This window comes from Phaseolus vulgaris, chromosome 9 (assembly GCF_051622355.1).
Source record: "Phaseolus vulgaris cultivar YP4 chromosome 9, ASM5162235v1, whole genome shotgun sequence".
NCBI lineage: Eukaryota > Viridiplantae > Streptophyta > Magnoliopsida > Fabales > Fabaceae > Phaseolus > Phaseolus vulgaris.
In genome coordinates, this window is record NC_143506.1 from 16,692,160 (window position 1) to 16,711,525 (window position 19,366).

Genomic DNA, 19,366 nt, shown 5'->3' on the forward strand with positions numbered 1-19,366 from the left:
CTGATCATGAATTAAATTAAACTAATCAGCTGATGGTTTTTTCAGAGAAACCACTTCTTTAATAACATAATTATAGGATTTAAAAAGCTTGTTTTTAGAATTGATTAGTTGTTTCAACTAGTTTGAGAACAATAATGCATATATTTTTCTTATGCATCTGAAGAAAAAAATAACTACAATTTGACATGTTCTATTTTTTTTAAAAGAGATTTCACATTAATAAAGGTAAAATATATATATATATATATATATATATAAATAAATGAGTGTAAATCTTATTTTATAAACTAATTTTATAAAATTAAATTAAATTTAAAGTTCACTTCTTAATATAATATTAAAATAATTTAATATAAAATATAGATAACTACAAACCGATCCTTCTTAATATGAATTGAAAATAAATTTATACAAAATATTGAACAACGAAATGAATAAAAACAATAAATATAAGATATATCATTGACTAAAGAGTAACTTAAGGTAGTATGTAACAAAATTATTTTCTTCTACACACAACAAAAATATTAATTGTAATTACATTTTGTGATGAAAAATAGATTAAAGAGTAATCAACAGAAATGAAAACTATGTGGATGTTTGTGTATTTTTTCTTTGCTTAAAGTAAGAAAGTAAAAAAAAATTATTGTAAATTTAAAGTATTTTTTTTATGACAATTTAAATAAAAATATATAATTTACTTGTTTTTCGTGCTTTCTTATTTTAAATAAATTAAAAATTTATTTAATGAGAGATAATTGAGAAATTTAATAAGGGAAGAAACAAAAGGAGGAGAAAATCTATACCTATATATATAAAGAGATTATCCATTCTAACCGTTTTTTGGTGTACACATTTTTTTTTCCCGATTCTACTCTTATTTAATATATTTCATCTTATTAGTATAATTGACTATTTTTTCATTTCATATGAATTATTTAAAAAATAAAATTATTTTTTAACTTTTTAAATTATTTTTTAATTTTTTAAATTAATGTTATGTGATGTAAATTAACTCCTCACTCTTCCCTTACTTCCTTAATTTTAGATAATAGCATAAATAAAGATAACATAATTCTGACATATCAAATAAAATAATATTAATTTTCAATCACTCTATCCACTCCATTTGAAACAACTCTATTCTTTGGTAAAACCATCATTCTTTTATATCTACTTATCTATCTTAACGTGAACATCAGCGTACTCTCCGATCCCAAAATCACCAATGGAAACAAAAAAAAGTTTGAAGAAGATAAACTCAACCCATAAAAGAAAATAAGATTATCATTTTTTTACATGTTATTTTTTGTTTTTCAATTTTGACTCATTCAAAATTATTTGTGTATGTATATTAAATTTTTATCATCATAAAAGTTAAACAGAAAAAAAAAATATGGATACAAATGTGTTGTAGCGACTGTGTAGTATTAATAATGGAAGTGATTATAAATTTACCGAAAAAAATTTAATTTTCTATAGGAAAAAGAAAGTTAGGGAGCAAAATAAGAAATAAAAATAGTATGAAAAACAAAATTATTTGAATAGGTTAAAAGAGAAAGAAGAAGAGTGAAGAGTAAATAAATTTTATTTGTAACGAATATTTTTATTTGTTATTATTATTAATTTTATTTATTATTTTGGTGGAAAAAAGAAAAAAATATTAAAAAAATACCTCCCTAGTTTTGGCGGGAAAAATAAGTTATAGCCTCACAAGGTCAAATTCGTCTGTGCTTCCGCGTGCGTTCACATTTAATATCACTGTGCAGAACAAAGTTTGAAACGCAGATATTCATATCGCATGCATATTCCAACAACTATATAAAATATTATTTTATTTTAATGCTTCATTTGTATTCATTATTTTTATTTTAATATTAAAAAAAGTTGTAAAGTAAATATATTTAAAGTTGGTTGTCAAAAGGAAAAGATTTCCTTAACTTAAAAAATAAAATACACACACTTAAGAAACCATTATAATAGTATAATAATATTTTTAATTAAAAAATAAATTAAATATCATTAAAATATTAGTTTATTCAAGTGTTAATATATCACTATCCTTATAAAAAAAAGAGTATATTTACCCTTCCACATTATCTGTTACCCAAACCGGTTCTATGTCACTTCACTTAACTTCATCTCATTCACTCAAACTCACGGAGAAAATCAAAAGCAGTTCAAGTAAAGAAGATGAAGCTTTTCCGGAAGCGGTTGTTTCTATTCGAATTTCTGTTGCTATTTCTATCACTGATTATCATTGAAAGGCTACTCCCATGGCAGTTTATTAGATTCACCAAATCGAATCTCGAATATTCCGTTTCTCTTCATCAGCTTCGGAGACAGGTTTCCGGCGAGAATCAACTTCTCCGTCCTGTTAAAGAATCCTCTCACTCATCAAATAACACCGTAACGGTAAACTCTGATTTTCTCTCCTCTCTCTCTCAACTTTCGGCCAGAATTTGTTTATCTCTTTTACATTTATAGTATCAGGCCTTCTAATTTCTGTTATGCTGTGCATCTCATATAGAAAACCTGCAACATACGCTAGGTTTTGAATTTATTTTTTCGCATAAAATAGGCATTACTAATATCGATCGATTGGTTTTAGTTTAATTACATTGTTTTGTTTCTGTATATCTCACTCGCACTGTGTGTGAGAATATATATGTGACGTACATTGATTAGTGGAATGGATGATGATGTACATTATGTTGTTAGCAGAGGGAAGTAGTAAGAATGAAGAGCAGAGAAGAAAAGAGAGAAGAAGGACTCGCGCGAGCAAGAGCTGCGATGCGAATAGCGGCATTAGCTGGGGGAAATCTCACGGCACCAACAACACGCGATAACGACGACATTCCCGCTGCAGGATTTCTTTACCGTAACCCTCTTTTATTTTACCAGTAACCTCTCTCACTTTATTTTTTCACCGCGTATATAGCATAGCATGCATATTTGTTTGTGTATATAGTAATTTTTTTATACTAGAGTATATGCAACGAAATAAAATAATATATTATATATATATCGAATTACAACAAACACAAGAAGTAAAAAAATCTTATGTACAGAGTTAGATTCGAAAAGCTTATCCAAATAAATTAGTTTATTATGTATAAACTTGTTTATAAAAATAATTTGATTTAGTTTTTATATATTTTATTTTATTTTGTGGATAAACTAATTATAGAAAAATTTATTTCATTTTTTTTATATTTTAATTTTTCCTCATATAAATAAATGTTTATGATTTTTTTTTGCCTAAATAGACTTTAAAATATACTTAATGGTTATCATATCAATTTTAACACAGTAGAAAAAATTTATAGAACAATAAAAATAGACATACATATATGGTATGCTTGTGTTTTTTTTTTTTTTTTCAAAAGATATATATATATATATATATATATATTAATATAAGTAGAGTTCGTCCAATTCGCATACAAAAAACTGTTTATGTTAACTTAAGATTATAGTACTAAGATTTACGTGGAATGTGTGATTTCAATAATAATAACAATGAATAACAAAAGAAAGTGAAAGCTTATTTGACTTCTTATGAAGAAAAATTATTGAATGATATAGGATTATCAGACAAGTTATACGTAAACAATCTTTATTTTAACATGCAGTTTATTATATATATTTTTTACTTCATGTTGTATAAAAATGGCTAACATGTTGTGATTGAAACTGAAAAATAATGCTTGGACGCCTATAATGTTATTAGACATCTAGTTAGATATTGATAAAAGAAAAAAATTTGTAAATAGTGATAGTAAAAAGTGGGAGATAATAAAAAGGCTAAATATATTTAAAAGATAAATATTGAAAATATGACTGCACTTTGAAATTTAATAATAGTTTTTAAGCTTATAAAATTTTATAATTATTAACCACCCTTCTATTTATGCTACCTTGGCTCATACTATTAAAGAAACTTTTTCCTAATTTATGATCCATAAATTGTCTTGTCCTTGCGAGAGCAGATGACTCTGACTGGGCGGCCGAGTGCATGCGCTAGTATACATTTGCTTTCAGAGTTCCATATATAGTCCTTTCATTTATATTGCTAAAAAATTGCTGAAAAAAAACCTTTATCTTAGTGTACTATTTCAATTGTCGCCATTAACTTTGTGCAACTTGTGGACACAAATTTCATGATTCTAGACACCTTGAATAACGTATCTATGTTTGTACATCGAAGCCTATTCCTGGGATTATAATTAAGTATGAAGCTTAGTATATGCATGAAGGCCAAACCATTATTATTTGTATGAGAAGCCATGTGACGTTAGTGCCACTCTTAAATTTGAAAAAAATGCGTATAATAAACCGCCGAACCTTACTGCAGAGTTATTAATCAACTGTGACAGGGGGTCACTTTCTTTTAATAAGGGGTAAATGTCTTTTCTACACTATTTTATTTTCTTTATACAATTGTAATTTAACCGTTCATCATTTCAATATTGTTATTTTCACGGTAAAGAATGTTTCAATTTCAATTTAAGGTGATAAATTGAGTGTAAAGCAAAGATGTAGAAGAAAGAAAGTGTGAAAAATCATGGTTCTTTTCATAATTTACCACCTCCATGCCTCCGTTTCAGGTTCTCAAAATACTCTTAAGTCCTGAGATATATATAGCACCAGTCGTTGCACCATTTCTACGAGAAAATTTTAGTTAAATGGGAATACAAGAGTAATCAACTTCTTATGCTTAATTGTTGTAATCAATTACAGGAGCTATTTGGAGATGGAAAAGATATTCAAGGTATTCGTATACCCAGATGGGGACCTACCAATTGTTCACGATGGCCCGTGCAAGGACATATACTCGATTGAAGGGAGGTTCCTTCATGAGATGGAACACGGGGTTGGAAGGTTTAGGACCAATGACCCCACTGCTGCTCACGTTTACTTTCTTCCATTCAGTGTGACATGGATGGTCAAGTACCTCTATACACCTTACGACGTCACTCCCTTAAAGAACTTTGTCTCTGATTACGTGAGAGTCATATCCACGAGATACCCCTTCTGGAATAAAACTCAAGGTGCCGACCACTTCATGGTTGCTTGTCATGATTGGGTTTGTTCGTCTCCCTCTCCATTATTTGAGCTTAATGCTTTTGTTTGATTTTCTACACTTACACCACAGTTTTCAGTTTCGATCTCCATTATATTAAAATACTCAGCTTTTCCGCTTTCAGCCCTTCAGATTTATATGACTCCCTAACGAAATTTTGAATAACGTCTCTTATTGTCGCAGGGTCCTTATGCGTCAAAGGGAAATCCTTTCCTCTACAACACCTCCATCCGGGTCTTGTGCAATGCCAACACTTCTGAAGGCTTCAACCCTCAAAAAGATGTACCTCTACCGGAAATCCACCTCTATGGAGGTGAAGTATCCCCTAAACTCTTATCACCTCCACCGGAAAACGCCCCACGCCGCTATCTTGCCTTCTTTGCTGGTGGCATGCACGGCCCAATTCGTCCCATCCTTATCCACCACTGGGAAAACCAGGACAATGACATGCGTGTCTACCAGTATCTCCCAAAAGACCTCGACTACTATTCCTTCATGCTGGACTCCAAGTTCTGCCTTTGTCCAAGTGGGTATGAAGTGGCTAGCCCGAGAATCGTGGAGTCAATTTATGCTGAATGCGTACCCGTGATTCTATCAAAGAATTATACGCTGCCCTTCGGTGATGTGCTGCAATGGGAGGCGTTTTCAGTGCAGGTAGATGTTTCAGATATTCCAAGGCTGAAAGAACTGCTCAGTGGAATTCCAGAGAGGGAGTACAGGAAACTCAAGCATGGAGTAAGAGCCGCGAGGAGACATTTTACTCTGAACCAACCGGCTAAGAGATTTGATGCCTTTCACATGATCTTACATTCCATCTGGCTCAGGAGATTAGACAGAGATCTCAAATAATTTCCCCTTAAGCATAGGTAACTGTAAATATATATATATAGTTATTTTTTTAGGCTTGAACCCATTAAATTGGAAAGTTAGGTACTAAAAAACCTGTAAAGGAGCATATTACTTTTAAAAACTGTTTCTAAAGTGTTTGTTTTAGTGTCATAGAAATTTTATTCTTTTTAGAATCCAAAACTCTAATATGGCATGAGGGAATTGATCAATACTAAAACATAAGAAAAATGATATATTCAGAATTCATCTCAATATACAATTTGTGATTAATAATATGAAAAAAATATATTTCTCATTTCATGTAAAAACTGAAATTTTAAGTAAAGAAATATCATTGCACAACTGTCAATTCAATATATCACCTTTTAAAACATAAAATCAGAAAAATTATAAAATTTCAAAATCTTAAATTCTGAAATATTTGGCTTTTTTACTGATTTTCCAAAGTAGAATTAGGGAAGACAGAGAACATTCTTTAGAAAAGAAAAAAAAAAGGATTTAGGCAGATCGAAAACACAACCTGAATAACATAGAGGGAAAGATTGTAAATTATTGGGAACTTAAAGGATTCACAACCACCATTCAAGTGAAGAATACTTAGTGCTCCCACAGGTAAAGATTTTGGAGGGAAGAAAATTCCTTATTTGGATCGAATACTTAGTGCTCGCACAGGTAAAGATTGTGAGACAATGAAGGTTTTTCAAAATATAATTTTATATTTTAAATTATAAAGTTTGAAAGATATTTTATGGATTTTAAAATATCTTCTAAACTTTACATTTTGGAATACAAATTATATTTCCAGTATAGAGTTTGAAAAGTATTTTTTCTGGATTTTCAAATATCTTTTGAACTCTATAATTGATATTTTCTGGATTGGAATTGTAGAGTTCAAAAGGTTTACGGTAATTACGTAATTCGAAAATAAAAAAAACAAATACAACATTTTTTTCCAAATGGTGATTTTGGATGTAAAAGAGTTATGGAGGTGCAGAAAAAAGATATATGGAAGTACAGAAACAAAACACCCTTCATATGACCTTTGTTTCTTTGAAGCCCAATATTGGATGCATAAAATGAACAAGATTCTGTCGTTTAAAGTAATTGCTAAAAATTAAAGGCAGTTACTACCTACATCAAATTTTTATATAAAATGATAAAAATATCTTTAAATAAAAATGGAATGCAGATTAAAAATACTTTTGGAATCTTTTTTTAACATGTTTTTGGATTGGAATTTCTGAAACATTTTTTCTGAATTTCAGAATATTTTAAATTTTATTTCCAGAATATAAAGCTACATAAGATTTGCTTTGGTGGAATATATTTTTTGAATTCTAGATTTTTATTTCTGGAAAGAAAGATAATTTTGAAAAAGTAATAGGGAGCAAATCACTCGTAAGGTCCAGGAAGAATTTGCCAAAATTAAATACTATCACCCCCATTAACAAAATATCTAGAGAGAGATGGAACATCCAGTATTAAGGTCTATTTCAAATATTCACCGGACCCATAAAGAAAAATAGATGCTGATATTTGTATACCAATTTTATAGAATAAGCTGATCTTTCTATATTTCCATACCAATTTTATGGAATTAGCTGAACTTTCTAATGTGCATAGAGATTGTCAAATATTGTATAACATGTGTAAAGAATAACTTCTATGTAAAGAATAAGGTTGAGGAAAATCATACAATAATTGGAAACAAAACATAGCAGAAATGAAGAAAAAAGGTCTCCATTTCATAATATAATCGAATGAATTTAAGTATACCTTGTAACTACAACCAAGGAAAAAAAATGAAGTACATATACCTAAATCGCATGAGCTTCAACAAGAGCGTAATCAGAGGAAAAAGGATTTTCTTTGTTGATTACGTATTAAAAACTGTCAGTCTAAGATTTCTTACAGCGCTTAAATTGTGGCCCAGGATAAAAATAGAATCAACCATACGGCCAAACTATGTAATAACAGTAAGCTATAACTATGGAAAGTTGAAAAAGCCTGTAAGTAATATTTTCCCCCTCAAAAAGACGTAGGCGCAAATGAGTACGGCATTTGCAACTGATAGTTCCACTGGATTAACATATGTAAGGCAAAACTTCACCCAATATTTCTAATCTTCGGTAATCCTTTACCCAACATTCAGCTCCAACAGTTCTATCGGCCAAAATGCCAAACAAATAACTCAAAAAGAATAACATTCTATGACCCGAGAGAGAATTCAAGAGTGGTTAAACCAAGGTCCAACTGCACCATTCACATGGCCGTTGCTGTGGATCCCTACACCATTTGGGATGATCGAGGGAGGCAGTCCCACGGCCATAGGGGGCGAGGCAGCTGGATACAAACCATGGGTGTGAGGGAGAGCATGGGGGCTTACAAGAGGGCTCCCAGCAGGACTCCCTTTACGCTGTTGAATGGCATGGATCTGCCTAAGCCCGTCTTCATGAATACGTGATATTGTTTCCAACTCTTTCAATGACAAAGCTTCCAGACCAGCGCCATATAGAGGGGCATGTCTTGACATTTCCTCCTGGAGTGAGGCCTCAAGTGTGTGAATATATTGCTGCACAAGGAAAACAAAGTTATTAACCAACAGTATTTCTCTCCGGAGTATGTGTAAGCATAGAGTAGAAGTGACAAATAACAACAGACACTAGCATCAATTTCAAACATCCTCTGAAGATCGTTACTAGTAGCAATAATTGGATCGTTATTAATCATGGGAACATGGTCATTTTTACACTATTTTCGCTAATCCAGAAAAGTACTACTTTAAAGCTGATTTTGAAGTTTGAACTAAGGTGATTTTTGAGCAATAAATTAGACAAAATAGAAGAAAGAAGCAATCTACCACTGTTAATAGAACACGACATCGGCCTATATTAACAAAATGGAAAATGTTCTATATAGTATAGACACCTATAATGATGATCTACACCTAGAGAAAAAAAATAAAATAGGTTTATAGGATATGTGATATGATGAGAGGAGAGAGAGAACGAAATAAAAGGTGTATAATAAACAAGTGTCTTTCAAAGAGAGGTTTATGTGTATCATTATCCATTAGCAATACTGAGTCAAACTCATGTTACACATTTATTGTATCCACTTAATATGATTTTAAGGTTACCCAACAAAACCTGCTCAAAATCCAACTAAGCATACAGGCGGCAATACATTACATATCAAACAACTAGTTCGAACAGCTAGTTCCATAACTGAAACAGGTTTAACTATCATATAAGTTGAACATGTAAACATATATAAGGCGATACGTAATTAACAATGATAAAAACAGCAAGAGTAGTACAGATTCTATATCAAGACAAACCTGGCAAGCTTGCAACTTTGATTCCATGCCATCAATATATGCTTCACACCTAGCAACCTGCTCTTCCTTCTCGCGCTTTTCCCCTTCAGTTTGCCCAACAGTTTGAGTCAATCTACGGACTTCATCTTCAAGTGATTGCCGAATTTCCTCCCGAGTCACATTCTCTGTCGCAAATCTTTTCAGTTCTTCATCAAATCTCTTGCGTGCAGCTTCAGCATTCTTCAATCTTTCAGCTAGAGCATTTTTCTCCTTGACTACTTTCTGTATGTCATAAGATCCACATTAATTTTCAATTTGTGCCCATTTTACACAATGAAAATTTAAGAGTCATCAAATTTGAAAAATAAAACTTCTTGTTTTCATTTCCTGTTTTAATTAACTCGGTTACATTTTACAAAAAGGCCAAGGTGTTTTCACTTTCTTCCTGTTTTCAAAAGTTTGTACAGTAGACAATGAAGAAAGAAAATAGAAATAGAAAACCAGGAAGAAATGTTTTCACTAAATAAAAACAATTGATTTTCAACAGAAATGAAAATAGAAAACAAATTATTTCACTGGCACCAAAATGAAAACATGGTAACATTTGTAATTAGAAGTAAAGGAAAAATCTTAAACCAAACAGCACCACTAATCAATTCAGAACCACAATGAAGCTCCTTTCACTTGCCCACCGTTTTTAAGAGTGCCACATAAAAAATATATGCATATGATTGCATTACTATCAGATTATTTCAAACACCTGTTGATGCATAAATATCACCAATGAGATTGTTGATGATAATCAACAAACAAGTAAAAGAGAATGCACAATAGTTAATCATGTTTTTTCTTTCAAGTAATTTGATAAATGAAATAAAGGATGACTAAAGAGAACTGTATAGCTCATGATTCAACTCTTTTGAACAACTTAAGCATTTAATTGGCAAATTGGATCCTCTGCAGCAAGCAAAAAATAGAAGAGAGAATAGGTAAGTGTCAGGCTGAGAGAGAAAGGAGGATAGAGATAAAGAGGATGGAGCAAGGTGAAGAGACATGGTGCTAGAGTCCAGCTCCGTTACTGGAAGCCTAGGAATGACTTATAAATTATAATGTGCCCTTACACACAAAAAGAACTTTGGTCTTGAAGGTTGGACAAGGTATGAGAGCCCACTCAGACTATGTACTGAAACTAATACTTAATTAGATGTATGGCACCAGGTAGGATCAAACTCCTTCCTAACACACGAGCAACCTGTCAGCTGAAAAACTAAGTAGAACTAATAGCTGAAAACCATCTTTCATGAATTGGCAAAAACAAAGCATGGACACATTCATTCGCCCATATCAGAGTTTATAGGAAGGATAGAAAGAGGGGGAAACATAGCAAGAATCACAGGTGAAGTAGTCAGATAAAGCAAAACCAGTAGTAAATTTCATACTGAAGAGTGTAAATGCAATGAATCCCCTAGATTGAGTATAGAGATCCTTTGAATTTTGAAAAACCCATAAGTACACTTGCAATTGCACCAAGTATGAGTAAAATTTAACTGGTAAGAAAATGTAAGAATAATCATCATAAGCATAAAATTTATAGTGTGCAGTGCACGGCATTTAAAATTAGAATAGCTGAACAACTTTTTTCATTATCAATGTAGAAAATCAAACTTTTTTAAACTATACCTTTAATTCATCGCGTTTCCGAGACTTCAACTGAGAAAGTTGTGTCTCAGCATCATGTAAACGGTCATGAAGAGCCTTCTTCTCTGCTGAGAGCTTCGCAATTTCATCATCCCGTTCTGAGCGGAGCCATTCAAGCTGACTCTCAACTTCTTGAGCTTGTTCAGCTAATTCCTTCTTTTCCCGAGAAAATCGATCCATCTCAGCCCTCATTTCAGACTGTTGAATCATGAAGTGCGTTAGACCTAAATTCTCCATTAGCAATTAACATGAGGTAACCACAGTATGTTATCAACTAAGACATGAAATACCTTCAATCGATTGTTTGTCACTTCAGATTCACTCAGCTTTTGTGATATAATAGTTTTTTCCTTAGCCATATTAGAAATCTCAGTTTTGCTTTCTTCACGAACACGAATAATTTCATCCTCACTGGCGCACAACTGGTGCCATAGTGCAGCCCTATCAACATTTGCCAGTTCAGCAACTTCACGCATCATACTCAAAGCAGGCCTGATAAACTCCTGCTCCTCACAGACCAAAGTAACCAATATATCCAAATCAAAATCTACTTCACGACCATTGTCAGTATTGCTAGTGGCACGGTCAACAAGCCTCTTCAACATCCTCCCTCTATAAGATTCATTGGCAAACCATCTAAACATTATCATGTAGAGCAGTTTAACAAATTCTTTCACGCATGGATCTCTAGAGAGGGCCAAATTTTCAGCAAGGCCAAGAACAGAAGTATAATCATCCCTCTGAACTCCCAATTGCTCACAGGCATCTCCCTCTGTAGCACCATCTGTATGTTGGAAATTTTCAGAAACATATCTTCCATTATTGTTCAATCTTTGGGAAAGACGGCTTTGCAATACCAGGGCTACAGACTGAGCACTTATTGCACCTCGAGCTACAGCTCTCTCAAATGTTTGAGAAGCTTCAGCAACAAGGCAAGGAATGGATAACATCTCAAACAGTATATAAATATCAGAAAAATGACGACTAGCTTGATAAGCCTGCTCATCAATCACGTGCAGCCCACTGGGAGAAGTGCCATGTTCACCAAATAAGAAAATCCCACACGGCAGAGCTGAGCAATTGTCACCATAGTCATCATCACAATCAATGTCCCTAAGTATGGTTTCAGCAACATCCCCCCAACTATTTATAGTCTTACTCAAAAAGTCAAGGACACAAGGCGACACCTCAAGACCTAGATTTTTCAGCCTGACACGAACAGACCTAACCTGCATAAGGGGGAAATAATGTTACAAATGTGTCTTGAAACATTTGACCAAGATTACAGAAGTATGAGTTTACTTTTGATGATTTGTCTTACAACTGTTACACACTAACATCCATTTTTTGCTTGGAACCCTGTTTAATGATTTTGATAATACTAACAATTTCACAAGATGTAAAGCTCATTAATGATGTGGCAAGGCATTATTGAGTGCTAATACAGAACATTTTTGCATTGACAGTGCATCAAAATAAATTCTAAATAATGTAACATAGTACAATTCCCAACTATTTATCTTCAAAGCTTACAGCTTCAGGGAGGTGTTGACATTGAGATGCTGCTTTGAATATAAAATCTATTGTTGTAGCAAGGGGTTCGTCATTTGAGTCTGTCAAAAGCTCAAATGACTGAAACAGAATGCGTTCCCACACTTCACTACCACACTCCAATTGACTAAGAGCCCCAAAAACCTGAAAAATAGAATGCCATCAATAGGAGAAAAATAATGCAAGCATATTCGGCATCATGTTGACAGAGGTGGAAATGCAGCAAAAGTGTAACTAAATTAGGATTGCTTGCTGAATTAATACATGTGATGAAACAATTCAAAATAAGGTATTTTGGATAAAAAAATACTAGTTTCTCACTGGTATTCGTAAAGCAGGTTCGGCATCTGTCTTTTGAAGACGCTCAAGAAGTGCATAGGCAGCAAGTGGGTGTTCTGACTGCTCAACCAATTTAGGTACCAGAGCAACTAGGTCAGCTTGCAAATGCTTAGGAGCTTTGTCCAATACAAGAGTAATTTTTTGAGCAGACTGAGGCCGACGTCTTGGTTCTGGACAGCCTTGAGGAACAGCTCCATCCAAAGCTCTTAGTGAGTTTACAATCAAACCTAAAAGCTCCTCAGACTGTTCTGGCCACTTGGTCTGATGTTTCAAATTCACACAATCAAAACTAGAGATATGTGTAACAAAATACACCTGTAATGAATATAAAATAAAATTGTACCTTTGACCGAAAGGATGCATTTTCTGAAGCAGTGGCAGATGTCTCTGGTGGACAAATGGGATGTCCAGGAACAGGTTTTTCTTGAATACCATTCCCTTTTAAATCAGAGCTCTGCACAGCAGATGTATTACTGCTTTCTTCAACAACAGAATCCAGTCTCTCATTAACAGGAACTCGTGCAGACTCCATTGATCCACTTTCTCTTTCACACTCAAGAGGACTAGCAGCGCCACTTCCATCTGGAGAAGGTTTAGAACATGCATCAACAGAATCAGCAACAGGACCTACTTCAGAAGGTTGGCAGCACTCAACCATTATATCTAATAGTAAATCTATGATAGCTTGCTGCAAGACTTTAACTCCCATCAGCAAATTCATCAAACTTGGGGAAGATTCATCAGCTTTGGTGGCCTTCTTCCCATCACAACTACCAGACAGCTTGGTAGGTAGAAGCAGGCGCTTAACTTTTGCAGGATCATCAAGATAGACTCGAAGACCAGTCAGAAACCCTGCAATTGCACCAGCATCCATTAGAAGTTTCTCCCTTAAAGTAACTTGTGGCTGAGAAGGATTATCTCCATATGTTAAATGGAATCCAGCTCTGGAAAGAAGATTTCTGAAAATATCTTCCTCATCTCCACTTATCCCTTCACTGTCTTCAGAGTCAATGAGCTCATCAGGGTCAGTTGTCAATGCATCCTGATCATCCTCTGATGCTAAAACCTGAATATTGAAGACAAAATTAGATGATGTGTCAAACATAAGATAAAAAATTTAATATAACCAGTAGGTATTATAAAATCCATAACAAAATCCCCTGGTTTTACAACATGTGAGAAGCTAAGATGTAAAGCGTATAATCATTTTTATCTTTCACATAAGACATAATCATAATCTATCATATGGCTTAGGTATGGGATAGAAATCTGCTTACAAATTTTTATTGTACAATAAGAAGTTCAAGGGATGCAAAATTATGAACTGAAGCATTAATCAACTTCTGTAACTCGTGACTTATCAGCTTGTTCCATGCATCTTATCAGCTAATCACAAGCAAAAGTTCCAAGGAAGAGGCCATATTTCCTAACTGGCTTGTTCCGATCTTACATTAAAAATGAGTCAGATACAAAACCAGATATTATATGTTAAATTAGTGACATGTAAGACGCAGAAGAGCCATTTCAAATCAATAACAATTAATACAAAATTACATGCAGTCTAGTATCTAAAGTCAAGAATAGGTCATCCTATAGATGGTAGGAGGGAAGTCTTAAGAAATGGGGCAAGAATATTTGGCATCTATCAAATGATATTTGTAAGAAGAATGTAACAGAGACAAAGCAATCCATAAGGACTTACCTCTAAATCGGAAAACTCAAACCAAGGACAGCAATCCAATATTTCACAAACAAAAACAACAGTGTCACGTACAAGAAATCCTGCATCCGCTTCTAACATGTCAGACACCTTCATGAATTGCAAAACAGAATTATTCCATGTCTTTGTGCAGATAGAAGATTCTTTCCACACTGTCTTGGTTGGGTTCTTTTGATTCACAACAGCCATCCTGTATCTGACCCAGAAATTTTTATCTGGATCACTACCAACTGCCTGGTCACTCTCTAAATAAATACATATAGTGTCAAACGACTCATATACACCTGGGTCATGGAAAAGCAAGTTTAATTAAAGAATAAAAACATAAAAGTTTACTACTACTACTACTACTACTACCAGTGAATAAAATGCAGGAGATAATATATGTTTGCAAGAACACCTACCAATTCGAAGTTCACATCCACCAGCTTGAAAGAATTTACTGAAGATTTTTCGTGTCTCCATTATTTCCTTGAATGACAGGAAATTCTCAACTTTCCATGTAAATGAACTTCTTTTCCCAGAATTGTCCAGAGGAGAGCCACTGCTGCTTAACTCAGAATCATGTTCAGTAAAATCCTGCATTATTGATGTCTCTTTCAATATAAGCACTTCAGCAGAGAATATGACAGTGTCCTGGACAAGAAAACCTGAATCTTGATCAAAGAGACTGGTGAGTGTCACAAATTCACGCCAACCCCAATCCTTTGCAGCTTTTGAGTAGCGGTTCTGAGACTCCTTGGTGACAGATTTATCCTCCATCTTCTGGTTCACAACTGATAAACGATGGCTAACAAAACAACTCCAATCACTGGAAGTATTTCTTGAATCTGTAACTTCAAGAAACACTGAAAGGTGGCATGGTGGCTGAGACTGCCCTGATAGCATCAAAATCATATAAAAATTCATCAGACTCCATTTTTTTTAATCAAAACCTAAGCCTATTCTCTGTATTTAAGTAAAGTGAGTGACTATTACATTCATACATCCAAACCCAATATCTAGATTATCAATTCAACTCTATGGTTGTATCAGTAGATATACAACTACAAGCATGAAATATCAAATACAATGAAAATTTCAAAGATAGAAAGGCTGATAAAATTGCAGCCAGAATGCCCCTTCAGTTCTATCAAAATAGGCCAAAATTGCACTAAAATGCACACAACAAGATCACGTCTAATGGAGCTTTGACTCACAAACAACACCGCAAATATTTAATAGCTAACTAATAAGCCTAAGAAAATGGTGCACAGAAAAAGAAAATAGATTTGCAGAGCAAAAACATTGCACACCTCGAGGATAAACAATAAGTCGACAATCCCTATTACCAATCTGAAACCTCCGGCTCTTGATGCATAGACCCGTGATTTTCCTCTTCTTAAGCAAATCCTTCAACCTAGTAAAATTCTCAATCCTCCAAGTGAACTTTCCAATATGCCCATCAGACTTCCTAGCACCACTCCCACTTCTCCCAGCAATCACAGAACCATTCTTGGAGAAGCTGCTAAACTCCTTGATCACATGAAATGAAGTGCTAAAAACAGCGGTGTCATCCACCAAGAACCCCGAATCCACACCGATGAAATCCGACATCTTCATGTAATCATTCCATCCCAAGCTGGTATTGTCACCGCTCTTATTATCAGCTGCAAACCGGCCATAAGAATCCCTATGCATGTGATTGGAACCAGGCTTCTGGTTCAACACAGACATCCTAAACAAACACCAACAACTCCTATCAGATAACACCACAGTCTTATCCGTGTCCTTGCTCTCCAAACACATAGACAAATACTCAACCCCATTCACGGAGCTCTGGTACACACTTATTCTCAAATTACACTCCCCCGCAGGGAACACCGGGCTCATTATCTTCTGTGTCTTGATCATCTCCTTAAACAGACTGAAATTATGCACTTTCCAAGTGAACTTACCACTCAACACATCAGACACGGGACCCGCAACAACGGATGAACTTGAGGAGGAGGAGGACGAAGACGAGGACTGCAACTCATTGTTGTCCCGCGTGAAATTAACGGACTCATTGAGAATGAGAATATCCGCAGTGATCAAAACGGAATCCGTATTGAATAGGTATCCCAATTTGGGGTCGAAAACAGTGGAAGAGGGCGTGAAATCGCACCAACCGTGCGATTTCTTCTTACTGGAGAATCGGTGCCAGGAATCGCGGTGAATGGTTTTGGAATCGTCCGCGACGTTCACGATTGCCAAGCGATAACTCGCGAAACAGTCCCATTTTGAGGAGGAGGTGCCGCGAGGGTCCATGATTTGGAGGTAGATGGAGATGTACCCTGGAAGCGCCTGTGAGTCACCCTTGGGGTATATTAGCAACCGACAATCGTAACCGCCTACCTCGAAGTATTTGCTCCACAGTGCCCTAGCCTTTATTCTCGGGAAATTGTGCACCGTCCATCGGCACACGGCCGAGTACTCGCCTCGCCGATCCACCGCCACCGTCTCCTGAGCGCCGCCGCCACCATCCCGCGACCCCACCGCCAGGTCATCCGCCGCAGCGGCGGAGGATGACGACGATGTGGCTGCCTCCGTGAACAACGGCGTGGAAGATAGCGAAGGAACTGCCTCGGACGAAGCTTGCTTCATTGTTTCGTTTTCTTTTGTTCGTTCCTCTTCTTCTTGTTCGTGTTAGTAATTTTCTCACGAGTATTGAAATCTTGGACGCAGAGAGAGGAGGCAGAGAGAAATGTGGTGCAAGCGAGAGAATGAAAGCACACACAAACAGGTTTGGACAACGTGGGCGCAAGATAGTACCGTGCGCCTCTTTCTTTTATCGCCTCATCCCTCCTGGCGTACGATAGTAATCTTGCGCCTTTCTTTCATCATTCTGTTTTCAAAGGGAAGATTCCAGTGCAGGCAAAACTATGTTTGCTTCCTCACGTGACCCTTTTTTAACCGTGGGATTAATACAATTGATGTGATCAGTGGCTTTCCACTTGGGCCCATTACGAGTGCACGTGGTTCTCTCTTCATTTTGTTTCCATTGAATAAGTGTCAATACAAGCAAAACTATATTTTTTCATCATGCTTGCTCTCTTTAGCCGTTGGATTATTATATCGATGTGATGAGTGGATCTCCGCTTGGGCCAATTGTGAGTGCACGTGGTTCTGGGAGGGTCTGGATCCTCTCTTCCACAACAACCACGTCATTCGGCGAGCTGGGGTATGGAGTCGTATACGAATAGGGTGGATCGCATAGCATTTATTCCCAGGATATTTCCTAGTCAGGATATGCATTTATCACCGTTGGATTTTCCTTGATCGATCATGGTTGAAATTAGGTTTGACTTTGTTGCTTCCCTTTTTTCTTTTGCTGGGTGCGAGTATGTGTGATGTCATGTGAATCATACCATTAAGCAGATTGTTCTTCAGGGCAAAACCAAACTTTATGAAAAATAAAAATAAAAAAAATATTGGAGTATGTATTTTTTTTCTACATCATACCATTCATCTCAACCCATCTTGATTATTTACTTATCATTCTGATTTCCAATTTCGATTTTCTATGTCATTATTATCCATTAGCAGGTGAATGATATAATTGTATGAAGTTTGATTAAGCTAGGATCATGTTGTATTTCAAATAATAAATGTGGTTAAAGTTACTATTAACAAGGATAGAGCTTAGTAAGTACTTAAAAAAATATTTTTAAATATGAATTATATTTAAGATATGTCTATATAGATTTGGTTGGTATAAAGTTATATATTTACAATTTTGTCATTTTAATTAAATAAATATATAAAAGAAACTAAAACTATCTTAATTAGAAAATACTTTTTTATGTGATATGTGATACTTTTGTCTTCTCCTTTGGAATATTACTTATGTCAATATTACTTATGTCTTTTTAGATGAGGATCTCATGAAAATCTTTATGAAAGACAAAGTGATGAAAAAATCACCCTCAAAATCAAATGAAAATATGTATATCTTTGTATTGTATAAGTTACAAATAGAATTTAAAGAAGATAAACTCTTGTTTAAAAAAAAATCATAGAATACGTAAAATATTATGTGTGACATGGTTTGAAGCTCTTGGTATCAAAGTTACTGGATAACAACATTGGGTATTATATGATCTTCAATAATATTAAACCTTTATGGAACTACAAGATGGATTTAATCTTAAAAGACATAAGGCTACCTCATAGCAAGGTTACACTCTTTGTGAGATAGATAAAAAAATACTTATAAGATAGATAAAAGGTAATGAGTAGATCTATTTTGTTATCACTATTTTATTATTAAAATGTGGTATTATGGTTTCATAGTTGAAGAAAACTCTATTAATAGCACATTGGGTGGGTGAAATGTCAAAGTCTTAATATGGTTTTTTGCAATTAAATTTTCTATCTGCTTGGCCACAATTTCATAAAACTGATTACATGAAATCCCATTAGAGTATAATTCATGTTACACATAAAAAGTTTATAAGGGTGCTTGGAGAGGTAGATCTAAACATACTTATTGTTGATAGGATTGATACCAATGGTTATTACGATGATATTGAATATGAAAGTCTTCATCTTTTATGTAGAGCATGTTGACATAAAACTAATGATTGTCCAAATAATACTGTAAAAAATAAGGAAAAAAGCAACCAAAATAGGAAAATTAAAAACTTATAGAAAAAATGTATGAGTACAAATAGGATGAATGATAATATGGTTATCTAACAAAAAAAATCAACAAATGAGAAAAAACATTTGCTATGAGAGATATTGAAACGCATGGAGATTGATTTATGGTGCAACACATGGA

General features: G+C 34.4%; 2 protein-coding genes across 3 annotated transcripts; one reads left to right on the forward strand and one right to left on the reverse strand.

Annotated features, from left to right (window-relative positions):
- Positions 1-4,756: 4,756 nt before the first annotated feature.
- Positions 4,757-5,946, forward strand: LOC137823013 (putative glycosyltransferase At5g25310). Its single transcript, XM_090295034.1, is given in 1 exon segment — positions 4,757-5,946. A coding segment is annotated over 1 exon segment (1,179 nt). The 3' UTR covers positions 5,936-5,946.
- Positions 5,947-7,783: 1,837 nt separating this feature from the next.
- Positions 7,784-17,391, reverse strand: LOC137823012 (TRAF-like family protein). Of its 2 annotated transcripts, XM_068628082.2 has the most exons (10): positions 15,858-17,391; positions 14,967-15,440; positions 14,545-14,846; positions 13,186-13,908; positions 12,825-13,103; positions 12,486-12,647; positions 11,243-12,181; positions 10,935-11,150; positions 9,276-9,536; positions 7,784-8,507 (listed from the first exon to the last, which is right to left on the reverse strand). In XM_068628082.2, exons 1-10 carry the CDS (start codon positions 17,185-17,187, stop codon positions 8,163-8,165), a joined length of 5,031 nt encoding a protein of 1,676 aa, XP_068484183.1. In that variant the 5' UTR covers positions 17,188-17,391; the 3' UTR covers positions 7,784-8,162. The 2 variants fall into 2 exon arrangements, with proteins under 2 accessions (XP_068484183.1, XP_090151159.1); XM_090295033.1 differs by lacking the exons at positions 14,545-14,846; positions 14,967-15,440; positions 15,858-17,391 and adding an exon at positions 14,120-14,272.
- Positions 17,392-19,366: the final 1,975 nt, after the last annotated feature.